Source organism: Rousettus aegyptiacus, unplaced genomic scaffold (genome assembly GCF_014176215.1).
Source record: "Rousettus aegyptiacus isolate mRouAeg1 unplaced genomic scaffold, mRouAeg1.p scaffold_m13_p_3, whole genome shotgun sequence".
In the NCBI taxonomy this organism is placed as follows: domain Eukaryota; kingdom Metazoa; phylum Chordata; class Mammalia; order Chiroptera; family Pteropodidae; genus Rousettus; species Rousettus aegyptiacus.
Window position 1 is genome coordinate 110,276,630 of NW_023416306.1, and position 19,463 is coordinate 110,296,092.

Below are 19,463 nucleotides of genomic sequence, written 5' to 3' on the forward strand. Positions count from 1 at the left end.
GATATAGATGATCTGGAGGCGGGGGAGTATAGGATTCAGAACGGAAGTTATTGATACATCAGAAGCATAATGGTCCCTAGTGTATTCCCTCTGGTTACGCTGTGCTGCCAGGATTGTAATTTTGGCAGAGACTATCCTCAATGTCACAATGGACTGTTTCAGGGGTTCTCGTCAATAGACTTGATTCTTGATCCTCAAAGGTCAATTGCCACCATACGTCCCCTTATCCTCATCCTCCATGCTTCCTCAGTAGGGGCATAGCTAAGCACAAAGTCAGAAGGTTTGTTGACAAAATCTTACTCTGTCTCAAAAATTTTGAGAAAAGTAGAAAGTGACTAATACTTACTGAGCATCCAAGTGCCAAACTTTACCTCGTAAACAAACAAACAAACAAACCTTTTGCTTATTTTGTAAATAAAGAAAACTGGGGCATGGAGAGGTAATAAAATCAGACCAAGGTCAAATGAAATACTGATGGTAAATTATGTTGAAATTTGAGCCAGGACTGGGTGAGTCCAAAGTCTGTTTTACAATATCATGCTGTCTCCTGATCATAAAAAATTTTACTTTATACAGGAGCATAAATGGCCATTTAAACCATTTCTCTCAAGATCCAGCAAAACATTTCAACTTTTATCACACCAACTTCAAGAGACCTGATAATGTTTAGATCTTCTCAATTCATTTGCCCAAATCAATGGAGCTATTTATTTTCAACTGCTGGTAATGAACTTTCTTAACTCAGCATTTTGTGAAAAAAAAAGTCTAAATACTTGAATTACTTCATTTCATGCTCATTCTCTTTGCATGCATCTTTTTGGTTTGCTTTTAAAAATAGACTCCAAAATCATTGCACATTCAGATATGAAAAACAGGATGAAGAGCGATGGGAACACTCATCTGAGATGGTCATATGGCTAGAGTACCTGCGTCTTAGTAATCCTAAATTAAATTAAAAAACTTAAATAAATTTAAAAAAAAAAAAAAGGGCATCATTCCTGCGTGCTTAATTGAATAAAAAAAAATACTGCCCTAGGACTGTAAACTTGGATTCCACCCCACTCTCCCAAAGTTGCCACCTTGGCTAAGAATCTCTCATTCCATCTCCTCATTCTTTAAAATAAGAAGAGGTCTTTAAGTTCCTTTAAAAATTCCATGATTCTATAGTCAACTGCAACTTACTGGCCTTTCCTCTGGATAAACAATTTAAAATAATTCAAATCCCACCACCGTAATCCTTTAAAAAATTTTCTTGACAAAGGCAAAGGACTTACCCATCTTCCAGTTAAATTGTCTTTTTAGTGTGATAGAAAATCAAGCAGCAAAGAAAAAAGTATGGTCTCCCAGCCAGAGAGTGATTTATAATGTTAGGAAAATGGTTTACTTAATGAGAAAGCAGCATGAAAGTTTGCTTATTTTGGTTGCAGGTATCATGATTCATATCCTCTAAAGGGTAGAGAGAAAAATCAATCTTTTCCAGGAAAGACAGTAAATACAGTAAAGCTTCTTTCCCTCTTGCTTAGCCTGATACTATAAATACACAAATGGAAATAATGTGGTGAGTGCCCAGTCCTCATACAGATGCCCACAACACCTGCTTTCAAATTCTTATAATCAGAGTAATTATGTAACAGACTACCTGGCTCAATCCTTACTGACAACAAACACACTTAGATTTCCTAGTATAGATTTCCTTGGCATTTTACTCTCCTTGTCATCCCGTCACTTTTATTTTCGCCTTCCTCACCCAACATTTACACAAGTTCTAATGCAATAAGACACACTATAAGATGAGAGTCTGAATCATATCCATGACAGCTTGGTAGAGTTGAGCAAACACTAGTTACTCAAAAATATTACCAGTATCATTGACTTGACCTTCTGGGTTTAATTTCCTAATGCATTCATCATTCCTTCTAAATGTCAGTATCAGAAGAATTTCAGTGGCAGTGTGCAGTTCCTATTTATTTTTTCAAGGGGTCTTTGGACATGGTCAAGCCTACAGGTACATGTCCTAGAGGAGCTACTTTGGGGAAATGCTTCTCTCAGCCTTTCTAACAGGTGTCAAAATGCAAGAAAACTAATAGGCAATTGCTCCGTCCCCATATATACATAATGATCTCTTTTCCGGCCACCATGCCCAGGGACCTTATAAACAGAGGTACTTGTCTGAAAACATTAACTACACTCAGTTCATTTTACCAGAGAATCATCCTTCTACCTCTCATTCATGTGAGGACAGCACAGAAATCTCAATACAGTGCTTCTCAAACTACAAAGTGCTTATGAATCACCTGGAGACTGTGCTAAAACATAGATTCAGCCTTAATAGGTTTGAGGTAGAGCCCAAATGTTTGCATTCCCGACAAGCTTCAGTGGACACTGATGCTGCTGATTTACAAACCATGATTCAGTGGCAAGGTCTTAGTATCTCTGCCCTCCCAAATCTGAAGCACATTTTACTTTAGGGTCTTTGTGACTGGTTACCTATCAAGAGATCTAAAGAGGGCAGAAAACTTGGAACCTCTGTACTGGGTGAATTCTGTCCTGCACACAGGAGTTAAATTCACTGACTTTCACTGCCTAGACTCTGGATCTTTCTTCCTGTCTAGATTGATTTGACAGATTCTTCTTGCACAGCTGAATGACAAATCCTGGCTCAGCCTACCCAGCCTTATCCGATACCACTCTGCCAGCAACTCAAATATTTGAAGCACTTGCTAAAGTAGAGATTCCTGGGCTCTGACCCTGAAACTCTGATTCACTGGGTCTGGAGTGGCCCCAAGAAGAAACAGACACTCTAGGTGATTCTGATATATTATGAAATTTTGGGGAAGGAAATACATGTAACCTCTTTGATGGATGTGAGAAACCTATATATCCTATGGCTGTTAATTCCTTTACATCAAGGAAGACAGCAGAGCATAGTTAAAAGAAAAATAAAAAAAAAAAAAGGAAACACAACTTGAACATCTGATACCATGACAGAAGAAACTATTTCCTCCCCAATTTCAATACTTGTTTAAGGGCATCTATGGTTAATCCTAGTGGATCCCATATTTTTCTTTAGATAAGTTCATTAAAAATGTAAAGTATGTCTTATATATTCTATAGAAAATTATTTTCATGTTGGTATGATTAAAGATATACTCAGTTAGTGATAAAAATGTCAAAGGAATAATTATTTGCCCTTTTGACTGAACAAATGAAACTGGAGTAGTTCATACACATACAATTTTTTTTAATATACCCAAGAACAAACACTGAAATCAGTTAACAAAAATCGGTACTGAACGTTAATTATTTCCTTTAAAATGGCAGAAGCAAATACAATATACAAAAAGTAACTTCACTTAATTAGACTTTAAAAATGAAATGTCCTCCCTAAGAAAGGCTACCGTCTGGCTACTTGGTCCCCTCTGGAGCAGATGTGGCCTCTTGATGGGTGTCAGCCTCCGATGGTACAGCCTCAGGTCCTGACAGAGCAGCAGTGATCTCCGATAGAGTGGAGATGGCTTCTGGATTGGAACTAGCTCCTGTCTGATCAGGGGTGGGCTCAGTCTGAGAGGCTAATGTTTCTTGACTAGAGCTGGCATCTGTTAGACTGGGTATGTCAGCTTGAGGAGGTATGCCCTCTTCTTCTGTTTCCAATTCTGTTTCCTGACTTTGAACTTCCTCACCTTCTTCTACCATTGCAGGTGGTAGCTGTAATAAAGTCTTAATAAAAAAAAAGAAAATATCATTATGAACTAACTCTAGTGAAAAAACACCGGCTTATAAGTTAAGCTCTCATATTAACATTACCTTCCTAATAAATACTGTTTATTCTACAGTTCTCCAAAACACTGATGACCATTTTATATTACAGATGAAACAACTCTGATGACAATGGCCTAGGTTTTAGTGACTCCGAGAATATGCCTACACAGATATCACAAACAATGATCAAAGTATATATCAAACCTTAAGAGGGGACAAACAATATGAAAACCGATTAGATTTTTTACAGAGAAATATACTGTTAATACTTCAAAAAAAAAAAAACAAAAAAAAAACAGTGGCTGATTAGGAATGACTGACACACTAACATACTAATTAAAACCTTTTTTGGGGAGGTAGAAATAGACAAGCTGATTTTAAAATGTATATAGGAAAGCAAAGGAACTAGACTAGCCAAAATAATTTTGAAAAATAACAAAATTAAAAAACACAGATTATCTAATTTCAAGATTTACTATAAAGCCACTCTAATACAGGTAGTTCAGTAATTGCAAAAGAATAGATACACAGATCAATAGAACAGAACAGAAAGCCCCAAAATAGACTCACATATGTGGTCAATTGATTTTCTAACTAAAGCAACAAAGCAATTCAACAGAGGAAAGAACAGTCTATTCAGGAAAAATGGTGCTGTAACAAATTGGATATCCACATGCAAATGTGGAAAACTCTCAAGCGGGCCTTGCACTATATAAAAAATTAACTCAAAATGTAGTTAACTCAAAATTAACTCTAAATGCAAACCTAAAACTGCCTGAAGAAAACATTAAGAAAAAATCTGTAACTCCAGGTAAGACTGTTCTTTTAGGGCATAAAAAGCATAAATCATAAAAGAATTACTTGATACAAAATTTAAAACTTCTTTTCTTTGGAAGACACTTAAAAATGGAAAAAGTGTAAGACTAGGAAAAATATTCATAAAACACATATCTGATAAGGAATCATAGTCTGAATAAATTTAAAGTCTCAAAACGTAATAATAAAACAAATAACTCAATTTTAAAAGTGAGTGACCCAAACAGACAAATCCTCAAAGAAGACATACAGATGGCAAATAACCACATCACTAGTCATTAGGAAAATGAAAACCACAAGGAGACCATGCAGACCTACAGGGATGGATAAAATTTAAAAAAAAAAAGACCAACTCTAACAAGTGTGCGTGAGATGTAAAGCAACTAGAACCCTTATATACTGCTAATGGAAATAAAAATGGTACAACCACTTGGTAAAACAGGTTGGTAGCTTCTTAAAAAGTTGAATACATATTTCCTATATCATTTAGCCATTGGACTTCTAGGAATTTACTCACGAAAAGGTAGAAAGACATGTACAAGATTGTTCAGAGCAGCTTTATTTGTAATAGCCCAAACTGGAAACTACTCAAATGTTCATCAAAAGGTAAGTGGGTAAACTTGGTACATCCATATAATGAAATAATATCCAGCAATAAAAAGGGTAGGGGACTGATTACGCAAAAACATGAATCTTGAAATAATTATGCTGTTAGAAAAAAAGACTATACGCTGTATGAGTCTATTTACACAAATGTCTAGAAAATGGAGACTAACTTATGGCGACAGAAAGCAGATCCTTGGTTGCCTGATAAGGTCTGGCAAAAGATGAGGATTACCAAGAGGCATGAGGAAACTTTTGGGGGTAATGAACATGTTCATTATCTTGACTGTGATGATAAATTTCACAGATGTCAGAACACATCAAAAGGTATATTCTGAATATGTGAAATTTAATGTATGTTAAATTATATCTATATAAAGATGTTTTAAAAAGTATGGATGTTACATGAATAATAACAACCTACTTTGGTTTACTCAGTTTCCTATAAGAAATCAATTATTTCAAGATTTATTCTGAAGTGAAGGGAAATATAGTCAATAATACTGTGATAACGTTGCACAGAGATGGATGACTACTAGAATTAGTGGGGTAATGAATCACACTATAAAGTATAAAATTGTTGAATTACTATACTGTACACCTGAAACTAATATAACCAATATAACATTGTCTACCAACTAACGTAAATTCAAAACAATTTCTTCTGCAACAGAAAAGATTCTTTCCACAGCAAGAAAAGAGTCAGTTTTGAGAAAACTCACCTGATGATAATGATGTGTAGTCTGTATCAAATGCATGTACATGTTGTACACAAAGTTTGCCATTTGAGGCATGTTTTTTATTATCTGTACTTCACGAGATGGCCTCTCCCCATTCTAGAAGAATGCAAAAAGGAGGTTAAGTATATAGTGAAAAACACTAAAAGCTAACATTCCAATAAAAGCCCATGTCTCCATCCTATGTATAAGCACTATTATGGTTTAGAGGACATAAAGATTAAGTGGGAGAGCCCAATAAAGAATACATGAAGAAGGTAATTCAATTTAAATTTAGAGAACATAAAGATTAGGAGGGAACTAAGAGTCATTAGCTTTTAATACAATTTCAGGCTGGTAAGCAAAAATATGAGTTTTGTTCTATTAACTAAGGTAGAAGAAAAAGAGATAAGCAATCATTTGAATAGACAAAAAATAAATAAATAAATAAACATCTTAAGTAGTGGGCTCTAATATTTTGTATGCTCCAAAGGCAATTCTCAAGACTATTCAGAAAAAACAAATACTAGAACTGCTTTTCCTATTTGTTTTTCTAAAAAATAAGACGCTAACATTTACAATAAGAAGCAAACAATATCTAGACAGGTAGTCATGAAGATAAATATTCAAAAGGAATTTTTACTAATAAATTATACAGTAAAAATTTTGGCGAATAGTAGTCTAAAGTGTACTCTGGTCTCTGTTAGAACCATCTGGGGAAGCATGTTAAATCAGAGAGGTCTGGGCTCCAGCCTCCACAGATTTAGACTCAGTAAGTCAGACAGAATGAGTTGATTCTAATGGAATAGTTTTCTGACAACTATCTGAGAAACACTGCTCTACCAGTGTAGGTAAAGTGGTAAAGTAAATGAAGAACAAAGTTTGTATTTCTTCCTAAACCATCCTAGAATGAAGATGAACAACTTTCCTATTTATAGTCAATCATAAAATGTTTATAAAGTCTCATTCTTTCTTATTGTAGAACAATTCAGAAAACCATAAAGGTAAAAAACATATCAAGAAAAAGGATTTTAAAGCATATAAAGTTAGGAATATTTAGTACACTTAAATAGCATTTCTCAGAATTAAGCAGGATGGTAGTACTGCCTGATAATGGTGACTTTATGCAATGGCCACAACATGTGTGTGCAGACTGCCATAATGTTACGCTTTAAAACACTGCCTTCGGAACCTTCAGTGTTTTTGTTGTTGTTTTGTTTTGATTCATTTGCTTATTTTCTAGTGGCTTTGCTGGGAGCTGCCTCTTCTGAGCTGCGGTACTAGCTGTGCAACCCTCCCTGCCCTCGACACTTGTCTCGAGCAGAGGATACGGAGATGCTCTTAGCCCTCAGACCCCCAGGGCTTGAATCCAGGATGTCATGTAAAACACAGTTTCCAAATCTCCCGTTCATTGGTATTGTGTGATCTGCACTCCACATTTCTCCAGGTGTGTCCCTGGCAGCCCTTGGATACAAAGCACTTGAGTGAGTTAAATCTGAAAACACTGAGGCTCTTCCCCAGATCTCTTGTCAGGAATCTGTTTAATAAGCAATCCACAAAAACTGAGAACCTCAGGGCTATAGGATTGTGTCCAGACTTCAGAGACTAACACTCAAGGCTTTACAAGACCCCACCCTATCATATCTCTCCATCCTTTTCCTACTATTTATCTATAGCAATATTTCTTTTAAAAAATGCAGCTTAAAAAGTACCTAGCATTATTATAAAACAAACACAGAATTTAATCTTTTTTGGGGGGAAGGTGAAAAAGTATACTGTGAACATTTAAAAGTTTTATTTAAATTCCAATGGACTTCTAAGATATTTCATTAAATGAAAAAAAGCAAAGCCCAAGTCTATATAGTATGCTAACCTTCATGTTAGAAAGAATATAAGAAAATAAACAGGTATCTGCTCCTTTGCACAAAAGAAATATATGATGAATAGACCAGAAACGAAGGATTGGTTACCAATGGGGAGAGAAGGAAGAGAAAGGAAAGAAAGGAGAAATAAGACAATGGTAGCAGGGATGGACGAAGAGGGAGGGACACTTCTCTGAGTATATCTTTCTGTTAGATATATGTTCTGTTTCCTCCCACATTTCCCCAGAATGTAAACTTCTTAAGCTTCTCCAAGAGTAAAACCATTGTTATCCTGTTATCAACTAATTAATTAGTTAAGTTCTTGTCACAAAGCTGAAGAGAGGCCGTATAGCACGATGATTAGTAACATGGACTCTGGAGTCAGCCTGCCTGGATTTTGAAATCTTGGATTCTCCATCTATGAGAGATGTATGACCAAACTACTTCTCTAATCCTGTTTCCTCATACGTAAAATGCGATTAATAAGAAAACCTACTTAACAGGGCTGTTACTGAGATGAAATGAGATAATGTAGGTAAAGAGCTAATTGCCTGATACATGGCGAGTACTCGATAAATATTGGCATGTATTATTTTTATATAGAAAATCTAATTTAGCTCCTTAGTGTAAGTAGTTCTCTAAGCTAGTGATTGGATGATCTTTGTGATGATGTTCCCAGGTAGTGCGGTCATCTACAAGAGAATGCTGCTCTACATAATGAAGAAAGAAGTCCTACCTTTCTACTGGTTGGGAAAGGTTCTGTTGGAATTATATGCAAATGAAGTGGGCGGGCTGTGAGCTGGCTGAAAGCTGGAGTTAGTTCAAAACAGTTCTGGAACAGAGATACTCGAGCGAAGATATAAAGTCCAAGCCTGGCTCTAGACATGGCCACCACCAAGCGACGAACATCCCTTTGGGAAACATACAAAATTAATTAAAATACATCAAGATTAATAACATATTTATACGGCTTTTAAATTTTTCTTCTTTTTCTTACATATTCCACTGAATATTCCTGTTAAGTTGTGACAATAAATGGTTAAGCTTCTTTGAAACTTAATAGAGTAAACATTAAGTTATTCAAGGTTATGTGACTAGGAAAAAGTTAATGCTACATTACTAATCTCTATGTTCGTTTTGTAGGCGGAATGAGGAGGGTAATCACAAAATAACCAAAACACCGATTAAAAAGGTCTAAGTAGTTATACTGGTATTATGGTACGGTTCAGTTGTCAGTCACCACTACTGAGTCAGTCTGAACCAATACTCTCTCCACTTCTTCACCTACCAAATTCCCAGCCTCTCTGTCAAAGCAATATTTTACTTCCTAGATAACTCTCACCATTCTGTTTTACACTTATTTGTAATAATAATTACAAACATAAATAGAAATATAGTATGATGATATAACATAATACTATGTCTCATTCATGTATTTACTCTAGGATCTAGGCTATATGACAGGCCTATAAGTATTCAATGTTCACATAAACAGTAATAAAAATGACTACATTGAATGACCCAATGATAAATGTAGTCAACTATCTAATGAATTATGCCAGTTTTATCTTTTAAAACTTTATTTGAATCAAACACATTTATAAAAGAAGTCTAATTTTTATTAAGTCTAATTTCACCTCAATATTAGGATGTGTTTTAATAAGAAAATATAACTCTGGTTTCAAATATAGAGGACAGTTTGTTTTCTTAAGATGCTCTTAGATGGCTATTTATATTTGTGAGTATTCTACAAAAAAAAAAAAAAAAGACTTTCATGAATAATAATCAAGTCTGGTAAAATCACCCCTAATCCTTAAAGGAAGGTGTTAAGAGTGTTACAGCGATTAAATGTTACAAAGATCATATGATAATATGACAAGAACCAGGAACTGATGACCTTAGTAGGGGCCTAGTTTCTCTTACCAGGAGGTACTGCACATTAGTGCACATCAGTCGTGTTCCTGTATGTGAGCGGGGAGGAGGGGTAGGTATCCAGGTAGAAGGAGTGAACAGACCCCATTTGTAGCAGCATTCTGAGGAATTTCTATATTTGTGACACACTGGATTCATGCTGAATTCATGAAGAAAATATTACTGTCTAGATTACTGCAAGCCAAATTGTTTTTTATTTTCTCCACATTTCCTTAGAATCCTAAGGGGTCACGCAAAGGTGGATGGTTCCAACACTGGTAAGTAGGTGAACAAGGCTAGAAATACTTATCATGAGTTCTCATGCAAGGATTATAAAGGAAATTATGGTAAAACAATGTTGTCACGGTAAAGAGAGGCCGTGGTGGTAGGAGGATCCAAACAGTTGCTTTCATGGTAATCACTGTGTTTTAATGCTCAGTTCTCCCCTTCACATTCAGAAAGTTCTTTATCTCTAGGCAGAGTGCAGATACAGTGCTTTGGCAACAACAGTGGACTGGTCCCTCTGAGGAAATTTTTCCCTCCAGTCCTCAGCACTGCAGTGCAATAAAGTGGCTGTACAAGCTTGCTCTCCATTGGACATGAGGAGAGTTAGACTAACATCTTCTGCAGATTCAAATATATAGGTATCTTCTAAGGATATGTTTAATGTCTCCCCAACTACTCTAAAAGTAGAGACTATGAATGTTAGATTTACTGCTATGTATCAAGAACCCAACAGACTACCACATAATAGATAGATTTGAAAGTATTTGTTAAATGAATGACTGAATACTATGAACATGACTAACTATCGGCAAAAAGTTGGTAAGTGGGGAGGGATCCTTGGGAGCCCTGGACAATGAGAATTGCCATGTTCTTTCATAGTCTTCAGAATGTGGCTAGACAGCAAGAGTATTGTTAAACAGCAAGCCATCATTCTGATAGAACCCCTATCAAGAAACAACACAGGAAAGTTAGTTTCACTGCTTTGTAAAGAACAATTTGCAAGTATTTCTATTGTTACCTGGGCTATTCAAATCAGGTGGTGGTTGGGACAAGAACAATGAATGTTAGAAAGGGGGCTGGAAATGTTTTACTACTTTGGCTTCTAACTAGCTCCAGTGTCCTGAGACAGGTCCTTGGAACTAAGGCTGAACAGACTGGCTATACACAATCATCTGTTTAAAAAAAAAAAAAAAACATGTGGGTAAAAGAAATATGTCAGGCGCTTGGAAAACAGTTTAGTAGTTCCTTAAAGGGTTAAACATAGAGTTACCATAAGACCCAGTAATTCTACTCCTAGAAAAGGGAAAATACGTCCACACAAAAACTTGTGCATGAATGTTCATAGCAGCATTATTCATAATAGCCACAAAGTGGAAATAACTCAAATAGCTATCAACTGATAAATGGATAAATAAAATGTGATATATCCACTCAAGGGGATGAAATTTGGCAATAAAAAGAAATGAAGTATTCATACATACTATAACAGGAGTGAACCTTGAACACATTAAGCCAAGCGATTCCATTTCTATAAGTGTCTAAAATAGGCAAATTGACAGAGATAGAAAGTAAAACAGTGGTAGCCAAGGACTTGGGGGAGAGGAGGAAGAAGTGACTCCTGATAAATACAGGGTTTCTTGTTAGAGTGAGGAAAATGTTCTAAAGTTGTAAACATAACAGCATAACTATGAATATACTAAAAATCACTGACTTGTATACTTAACTGTACAGTCTGTAAATTATATCTCAATAAAGCTATTATTTAAAAGAAATATGAAAGAAAGTAGGTTTCCTTGGTTTCTTGAAACTTGAGAAAAATATTAGAAAAGGAAAGATATGAAAGGTTATCTCTGTAAACCAAAATATCCTATGAAGAGTTTGATAAAATTCTAACTAAGATAACTAAGCTATCTGGGTAACTAGAAGCACGAATAGTTAAACTGACATGTCACCTGTATGTTTTAACAACATCAGTACCATCGCAAGCACCCTCATTGAAGAAGGTGGACTTTTAAAACCAAATTTGGCAAATACAAGTGAGACTGATTATTTGAATGATACTTTTGCTTAAAAAATTTTGATATGTATGACAATATTATAATCAGGGTTTTTTAACCCTTCATTTATAAGCATTTTATCTTTTTTTTTTTTTAAGTTTCCAGAAAAGTCAGGCAAAAAACAGCACAAAACTAAACTCACAGGAATCTGAAATAGACAAACATTATAGAGTGAGAAAAAAGGGGGGAGGGGAGGAAGCATCATTCATGTACTCATACTGTAAGTTTTTGAAAGATACTAATTATGTAAAAATGCCCCATTCAGACAGCAGTTGCAACCCTCACTGTAGAAAAGAAACTACTTTTTAGAAAAGTTAGTCCCCAAATACATATTTGACAAATAAGTAAGCAAAAATAAACTATATTTTAGAATGCTATAGTCTTTAATTTATTAAAATATTACATCTTTGCTAACTCTTACATACAAGTTATCAGTCTAATGGAACCTGATCACTGCGCTAAGCTCCAAACAAATCTTGACTTAATGATAACATGATGAGGGCTTGGAGAATTTTGTTTTTATATTCAATCAATAAAATAATAAAATGAGCTTTCCATATAGCTTTTCTATTAAGTCAGATGAGATGAAGGTTCATATAAAACTAAACGGCTACTCTGTAATAAGAAGATATTGTTCTCATAAATCTCTAGCACATAAACACATCACAATAAATGATGAAAACAGATTATCGTTTGTTTCAACAATTCTTAATCCTAGGAGAACAAATGGTTCCTTTATCCTCTAACACCAAAGCTGAAAGGCTGTGTGGGGAAAAGTGAGAAATCCTATGCAATGAATAATTCATTTTGAAGAGACTTTTTACCACTTTACCTCCTTTAATTTCTGACATTTTCCCAACCAATACAGAATATATATTAAGATTTTATGATAAAATGCTATTTCTAAATGTTACTGAAGAGTAAAAAAGTTTAAATTACTAAAACATTTATATTTTTTAATTTTTTAATTTTAATATTTTTAGGCAAAGCAACCTTTGGTTGACCTCACAGATTGCAAGGACCTTGTTAGCTTACAATCCCTTTTTCTAAAAAAAACATTTTTATGCCTACAGCACCTGGTCTTCCTAGGTGGTCTCCCATCTAAGTACTAACCAGGCCCGACCCTGCTCAGCTTCTGAGATCAGATAGGATTGGGCTTGTTCAGGGTGGCATGGCCATAGACTAAAACATTTATGATTCAAAAAAAAATCAGAAGCAATGGCTATGGTTCACAATATAAAGAATCTGATATTGTTACATTCTAACTAAAAAACACCAAAAGTTGCCATAACAATTAATTATACTTTACACTTTCAAAAAAAATAAAATAAAATAAACTCACATAGCCCCAGAAGTTTAAAATTGAAGCAGATAGTAAAGTTCAATAATATTATGAAATTTTCCTTACATACCTCAGATGGCCCACTGCCCTGGTTCGTACTAGAGAAAGAAGAATATAATCATTTTGTTGACCTTGAAACCTATCCACAGTTGTCACCTAAAACAAAAAAATGGTAAATATGGTGTATTTTCAAAAGCACAATAACAAAACTTTAGAGATCACTTAAATAATGTGCTAGAAAAAGAAATCTTTCCCTTAAAAATAACCAGTTCCAAAGAAACATGATCAAACACTTGAATTTGAAAGAATAAGTTAACAAACACTAAGAAACCACAGTAAGCAGACTGAGTTATTGTCTCTATGATAATCACACTTACAGCACTCATCTTTACCTCTGAAGATTTAATGGGCAACTCCATGAAAGCAGTGACTGTGTTAAGTTTATTACTGTATCCCAGTTTGATGCTCAGCAATATAACTCGGTTTGCTTACTTATTATTTAATGTATTCCTAGTTCTTATCTATATAGTACTGCTGTCAAAAAATACACAAGTAACTTTCATAGTAGTTTTTGTTCAGTTTGAAAATATATGTACAAATAGGGAAGTTCAGGAAGGTTTCAGTATAAAATTGACACTCAGGCATTTACTTTTTCATTAATTTAACAAAAAGTTTAAATGCATATCCTGCACAAACTATAATTCATGGTTCCTACCTTTGGGAAGTTAACAAAACATTTCTTTTAAAATCAGCTTCACAGAAGTTTAATTTACATATGATAAAATATATTCATTTTAAGTGTACAATTTGACAAATTTTGACAATATATGCTCCCACATACTTACCACCTCAATAAAAAAATTTCCATCACCTCAGGCCCCTTTGTCATCAAATCTGTATCCCCCAGGTCTAGGCAACTACTGATCTGCTTTCTGTCACTACAGATTTTATCCATAATTTTACTAACAAAAAGTTTTAGAAATATTTATTTCTAATTATTTCAAAATCTTCATAGCACACCAATAACATCATCAGATAGGAATGCCAGAATTATTTACAGTTCCTATTACTTCATTTTCACACATTTCTTAAAAGGAGACAGCAAAGAGACAAAGTAGAACAATATAAAGAATTTCATAATAAATATAATCTTTCCATCTTGCCAACATCATGAATAAGAGAATATATTATATTCATAAAATTACCTTATTTGGTCTTCCAATCAATGGATTGCTCCCACATCGTCTATTGATAATGTCGCGAATAAGATGCTTTTGCCCATTATATGTTGTTAGAATACTGATCTTGTCAGCAGGGTAACCAAGTAAACACATGTACATAAAAAGTGCCACTACATATTCTGCCTCTCCAAGATTCTGTAATGCAAACATAATCAGATTGTGTATTTATTTTCTTCTGTTGCAATTTTATAAAGAACATGGTTAACTAGCACCATTTATTCATTTATCACGCTTTAAGATGTAGAGTTAATAATGTAGATACCTTACATAAAACTGATGAATAACTTTATCCTAGATTAACACTGATAAATAAAAACAGAATAATGTGGTAATTACTCTTGGACATTTGCGTATATTTGCAATATATGGAACAATCATAAAATAAAAGTAATCAACCTAAAGGCTTAATGCTTCTGGGACCACAACAATCACAATACAGATCACTAATATTTTGCTATAATGCACCACAACTATAGTTATAGAAAAAAATTAAACATAAAGGAAGAAAGTAATTTTAGAAGCCAGTAGAAAATGTAGTCTAATAGCATTTACATCTAGCAGCACTGTAGTCAACACTCAATTTTACAGTTTTTCCTTCTTTTTCAAACTTCATACTTTTTTTGTGTGTGTGCGTGTGTTGGTTCTCTTACATAAATGTTTGCTACCTCTACCAGATCACTTTAGGTGGGAAGAGGATGTGGTCTCAGATTGGTCAGTCTGGCTAAGTATAACGTCAGAGGCTCTGTTTAAAAGTTGGTGGGAAGGAGCTTTAAACCGAGGCTTAACTTAACTTGAAAGTCAGGAGGCATATACAGCCTCTTTCTTTAGTCCAGTTCAGAAGAGACTAAATTGAAAGTAACAGATGAAAGAAGAAAGTAAAATAAGAATATAAACATAACATGAAAATCAAAAAAGAAAGACAAGAAGCTGGATTTCATATCAAGGCAATAGGAAAATTATAGGAAGGTCTTCAGAAAAATTATATTTTGGTGACACTTGGTGACAGTTTGAGTTCTTAAATTTTCTAGTTCTTTAAAAGACAGGAGGAAAAAGAAGCCACATGACTGTGTAAATCTTTCCATTTTCTTATCAATAGCAAACTACTTTTATGTAAGCATCAACTCTAATATAGATAAAAGAACAAATCTTTCGGTGTACAAACTGACATCTTTTTATATAGATTATCGGTATATATTCGTATATACTGTTCCTTTTTCAAAATAAATATACTTTGTAACTTGATTTTTTTCATTTAATATAGTATAAACATTTTTAATGTCAGTAAACCAAATTATGTTATTCTTTAGTGGCTATTCAGTATTTAATTCTTACTGATAAGACATTTAGTTTGTTTCTCATTTCCAAAATAATTTGCAGTAAAAAAAAAAAAAGATATAATTAACATTTTAGCATATAGTCTTTTCAAATTTATCCAATTTTTCTTTTAGGATAAATTCCTAGAAATGAAAATACTGCCTTTTAAATACATACTGACAATTTGCCTACCAAATTACTTTCTTATTAGCATTGTATGAGTGTAGATTTTCCCCAAACCTACCTAGACAGAGTGTTATGAGAGGTGAAAATATGTTCCAGTGATTTGTACTTGCTATAAATCTATATAATTTTTGTGTGAACTGCATATTCTTGTCCTTATTACATTTTTTGTTGTTGGGATGTCTGTATACACATTCAGATGTCAACCATTTGTTAAATATTGAAAGTAAGTTTTTTTAAATCAATATTTTCCCTTTGATTTTTGCTTAATAACACCTTTCTCATGCCAACATAATACGTTCATCAATATTTTCTTTCTAATACGCTTATAGTTTCTTTTCTTGTGTGTATACATCTTTACTCCATCTAAAATTGAATGTTTTTGATGTCTGTGAGGCAGGAAATCTAACTTTTCTTTATTCAATGGTGAGCCAAATGTTTCAGTGTCATGGATTTAGGAAGTAATTCAGCCTGGCAAATGCAAAATAAACTTAAAAGTTTCATGTTTTTTCTTACCTGATAAAAATAGGGATTTGGTTCAGACTCTCCCACTCCTTGAAAATCTTCAACATTGATGAGCTGGAAGTCATACAGCAAGCCAGCATTTGCTGTGCTAAACTCCGGCAAGAGCTGCACATGGGGTAAGTTTCCTAGATTCTTGTATCGCCAGTTGTAGAGGTTGCACAAGCTTTCCAAAGATAAATCCCCCAAACAAGAAATATTAGTAATGCAAAAATCCCTTTTAACATACATAAGAGGGTTCTAAGAAACCATGCTCTTTCTCTTAATCTTTATGTTACCCATTTTGTACTCTACTTTCTAGCGATGCTTTTTCAACCTTGGCCTCCCTACCTCAAGTAACCAAAGCAGAAGATAGATGATATTACAGAAATGATGGCTTCATTGTATTCTCTGAGGCAAATGTTATCTTCACTCAAACTAAAAATATCTGGGAAAAGTCTGTAAGTTGAGGAAAATTTTGAAGTAACTATGAGATGAAGTATGTACACTTTATGAAGTAAGAATTAGTGTGTTCTCTTCTTGTTCACTTTGCTTTAGATTTCAAAATGATATTAACTGTGTACCTTTTGGGGACATGAAGAAAGGGGAAGAGACATTGAAAAAAAGCCCTTAGTTTATAAGTCACTTAAATTAATCTCAGTGAATAAAGTGAAGGAAGTAATTTGGTCAATTTATACCTGGTGCTGAAGGTGCTTTCAGATTTGCATATGGCCAGTTACTGAACAGCAGGGAATGCCAAGAGTCTATACAGATGTTGTTACCAACCACTGGATCATGAAACTGATGTCCTTAAACCAGAATATCCCGACCCCTTTACCCGGGGCTCCTTTACCTTGCTCTGGCTCTCCCTTGGGCATCAAGGTCCACAGTAGGAACTCCAACCCGGACAAAGCGAGTGAAGAGAGATTGCTCCATGTTTGAATACTTCTGAAAGGCCATGTTCTTTATGACTGGAGGTAACTGGTGATGATCACCAATCATAATCCATCGTTTCAGTCGGCTAAAACCATCCTGAGGATTCTAGAAATGAAAAGCAGAAATGCAAAATACTCTAATTAATACATCTCCCTGTCAAGTCTCTGATTTATTGAGGAAGATTCTTGCTATTTGCAAAATGGCTTTATTAGCTTACTAATTCTTCATATTCATCAGCTCCAGTGATGAATCTGGCAAATTTATAGAATGACTTGTGAACCGAGCATGAGTACCATTGCTCTTGGCTGATACTGTGTGAAGAAGGACAGGGGATTGAGGAAGCAAGCATGGAACTGCCCTACATTAACAGGTAGGGTAATCCAAAGAGGCCTAGGAAGCTCAGGTCAGAGTTAGGCAAAGGGTACACAGAAAGAAACAGATGCTCAAGCAGGGAACTGGAGAGATGTCAAAGTAAACATCTCATAATCACAATCAAGCCAAGAGCCAGTTTTGAACACCCTGCTCCACTCCACCAAAGCAGTAAAAATCATATGTTCTTTAATTTCCTACACTACTACTTCAACTCCCTACTCTATGTGTCCCTTTGTTCCTTGAAACATATCTTGATAAAATATATTCCAAGTCCCAAATAACTTGATTTACAAAACTATTTTGGAACCCAATTTATCTATAAATTAGAGCAGCCTTTATTCTTAAATTGGGAATTCCACACTTTGTTTTCAATGCTTCCACAGTAAACACTATTATGCAATAAGAAACATTCTTAAACATTACCATCTAGCTCAAAAAATTTAAGCATGAACATCAAAAACAATTCTAGAAACAACTCTAACAAAAAGAAATGAAAAAATAGCTTCTCTTCCCTGCAAACTTCAGCAAAATACAATTTTCTTGATTAAAATTACTAAGTCTTTTCAAAACTTAGAGATAAACTATGAATTTTTAAATAGTACTCCTGGAAACAACACAAACTACTAAATAACTAGTGAATAGATTAAAGGGAGTTTATGGGCTTAAAATAGAATACCAAACATAATGAAGTTAAGGAGAATATACAATTATGGCAAGTAGCACCCCTTGCATCCTCAAATTATCTAGCATTCTGATGCTTCCCCATAGAATTCTTAAAACTCTATTTTCCTTGTCTCAGATCCCTGTATCTTACCTGTAGAAGAAGAGGTATAAAAGTTTCTATCTCCAGAATCTGAGCAGCCTCCTCCATTAAAATGTTGTCATACTAAGAAAAGGAGGAAAAAGAAAACTTGTCAAAAAGAGTCTGAAAGCCAAACAACTACCATAACCACAAAAACCACCCCAAACAACTTCAGATAAAAATAGTAACATATACATTATTCAAACGGAAAGTTCATGATCTTATATATCATTATGCCTCTGCTTCTCCAACTAGTCTTTAACCTCAGGGAAGCTCCCTAAATATACATTTCTACATTAAGGAGATCTCATATATCATTTCTTGGATTTATCAATTTAGTTATTTTCAGTTCAGTTCTTTAAGTTCTATATAAGCAAGAATTAATTTATGATTATACATGAGGTCATTTCCCTTAGTACTCTTACTCTAGGTAGTCTTTTGAGGTTTTTTTTTTTTTTTCCCCTTATGAATCCTACTCAGCACTCAATAATCCCCTTCTATCTTACCTCCGACATTCAATATATCACCAAAAGATGTCGATTTTACCTTCAAAAACTCCCTCCTGAATCTATTCATTTTTCTCCATTTCTACTACCACTATCGCCCTAGTCCAAGCCACTACTAGGATTACTGCCTGCAATCTCTCTCTTCATTAGCCCTTCCCCTTCCTGTCTTGCTTCCCCTAAATCTCTTGGTACCTCCTGGTGTCAAACCCCTCATTGGCTTCTAAATATCTCGGGAAAAAATCCCTTAACATGGTCCGTAAGAGATGTATTAACTAGGGCCTATATTCAGTCTGGCTCCTGTCATCCTCTCCTACATTGTATGTCACTTTTCTCCTTACTTACTAAGCTTCGAGCATGTTGACCTATTTCATTTTCTTAGAAATGGCAAGTCCATTCCTGCGTCAGGCCCTCTGCACATGCTATTATTCTCTCTTTACTTTTGGTCTGTTTGGCTCTTTCCGATTCATAAAGTATTAGTTTAAACTCCACTGTATCGAGGCCTCTTCTGAACTCCCAATCTAAAGCGGGTGTCACAG

General features: G+C 34.6%; 1 protein-coding gene and 1 pseudogene across 1 annotated transcript in view; both read right to left on the reverse strand.

Moving 5' to 3' along the window:
• Positions 1–3,217: 3,217 nt before the first annotated feature.
• The window catches only part of AQR (aquarius intron-binding spliceosomal factor), an 85,915-nt gene continuing 69,669 nt past the window's right edge, over positions 3,218–19,463 (reverse strand). The window contains exons 28-35 of the mRNA XM_016139606.2: positions 18,434–18,505; positions 17,165–17,352; positions 16,327–16,498; positions 14,278–14,448; positions 13,143–13,228; positions 8,493–8,667; positions 5,901–6,014; positions 3,218–3,717 (exon numbers count right to left, since the gene is read on the reverse strand). Of these exons, the coding sequence (XP_015995092.2) occupies positions 3,406–3,717; positions 5,901–6,014; positions 8,493–8,667; positions 13,143–13,228; positions 14,278–14,448; positions 16,327–16,498; positions 17,165–17,352; positions 18,434–18,505 (1,290 nt within the window). The 3' untranslated portion in view covers positions 3,218–3,405. The remainder of the gene's footprint in view (positions 3,718–5,900; positions 6,015–8,492; positions 8,668–13,142; positions 13,229–14,277; positions 14,449–16,326; positions 16,499–17,164; positions 17,353–18,433; positions 18,506–19,463) is intronic.
• On the reverse strand, positions 12,795–12,913 carry LOC118601299 (annotated as a pseudogene).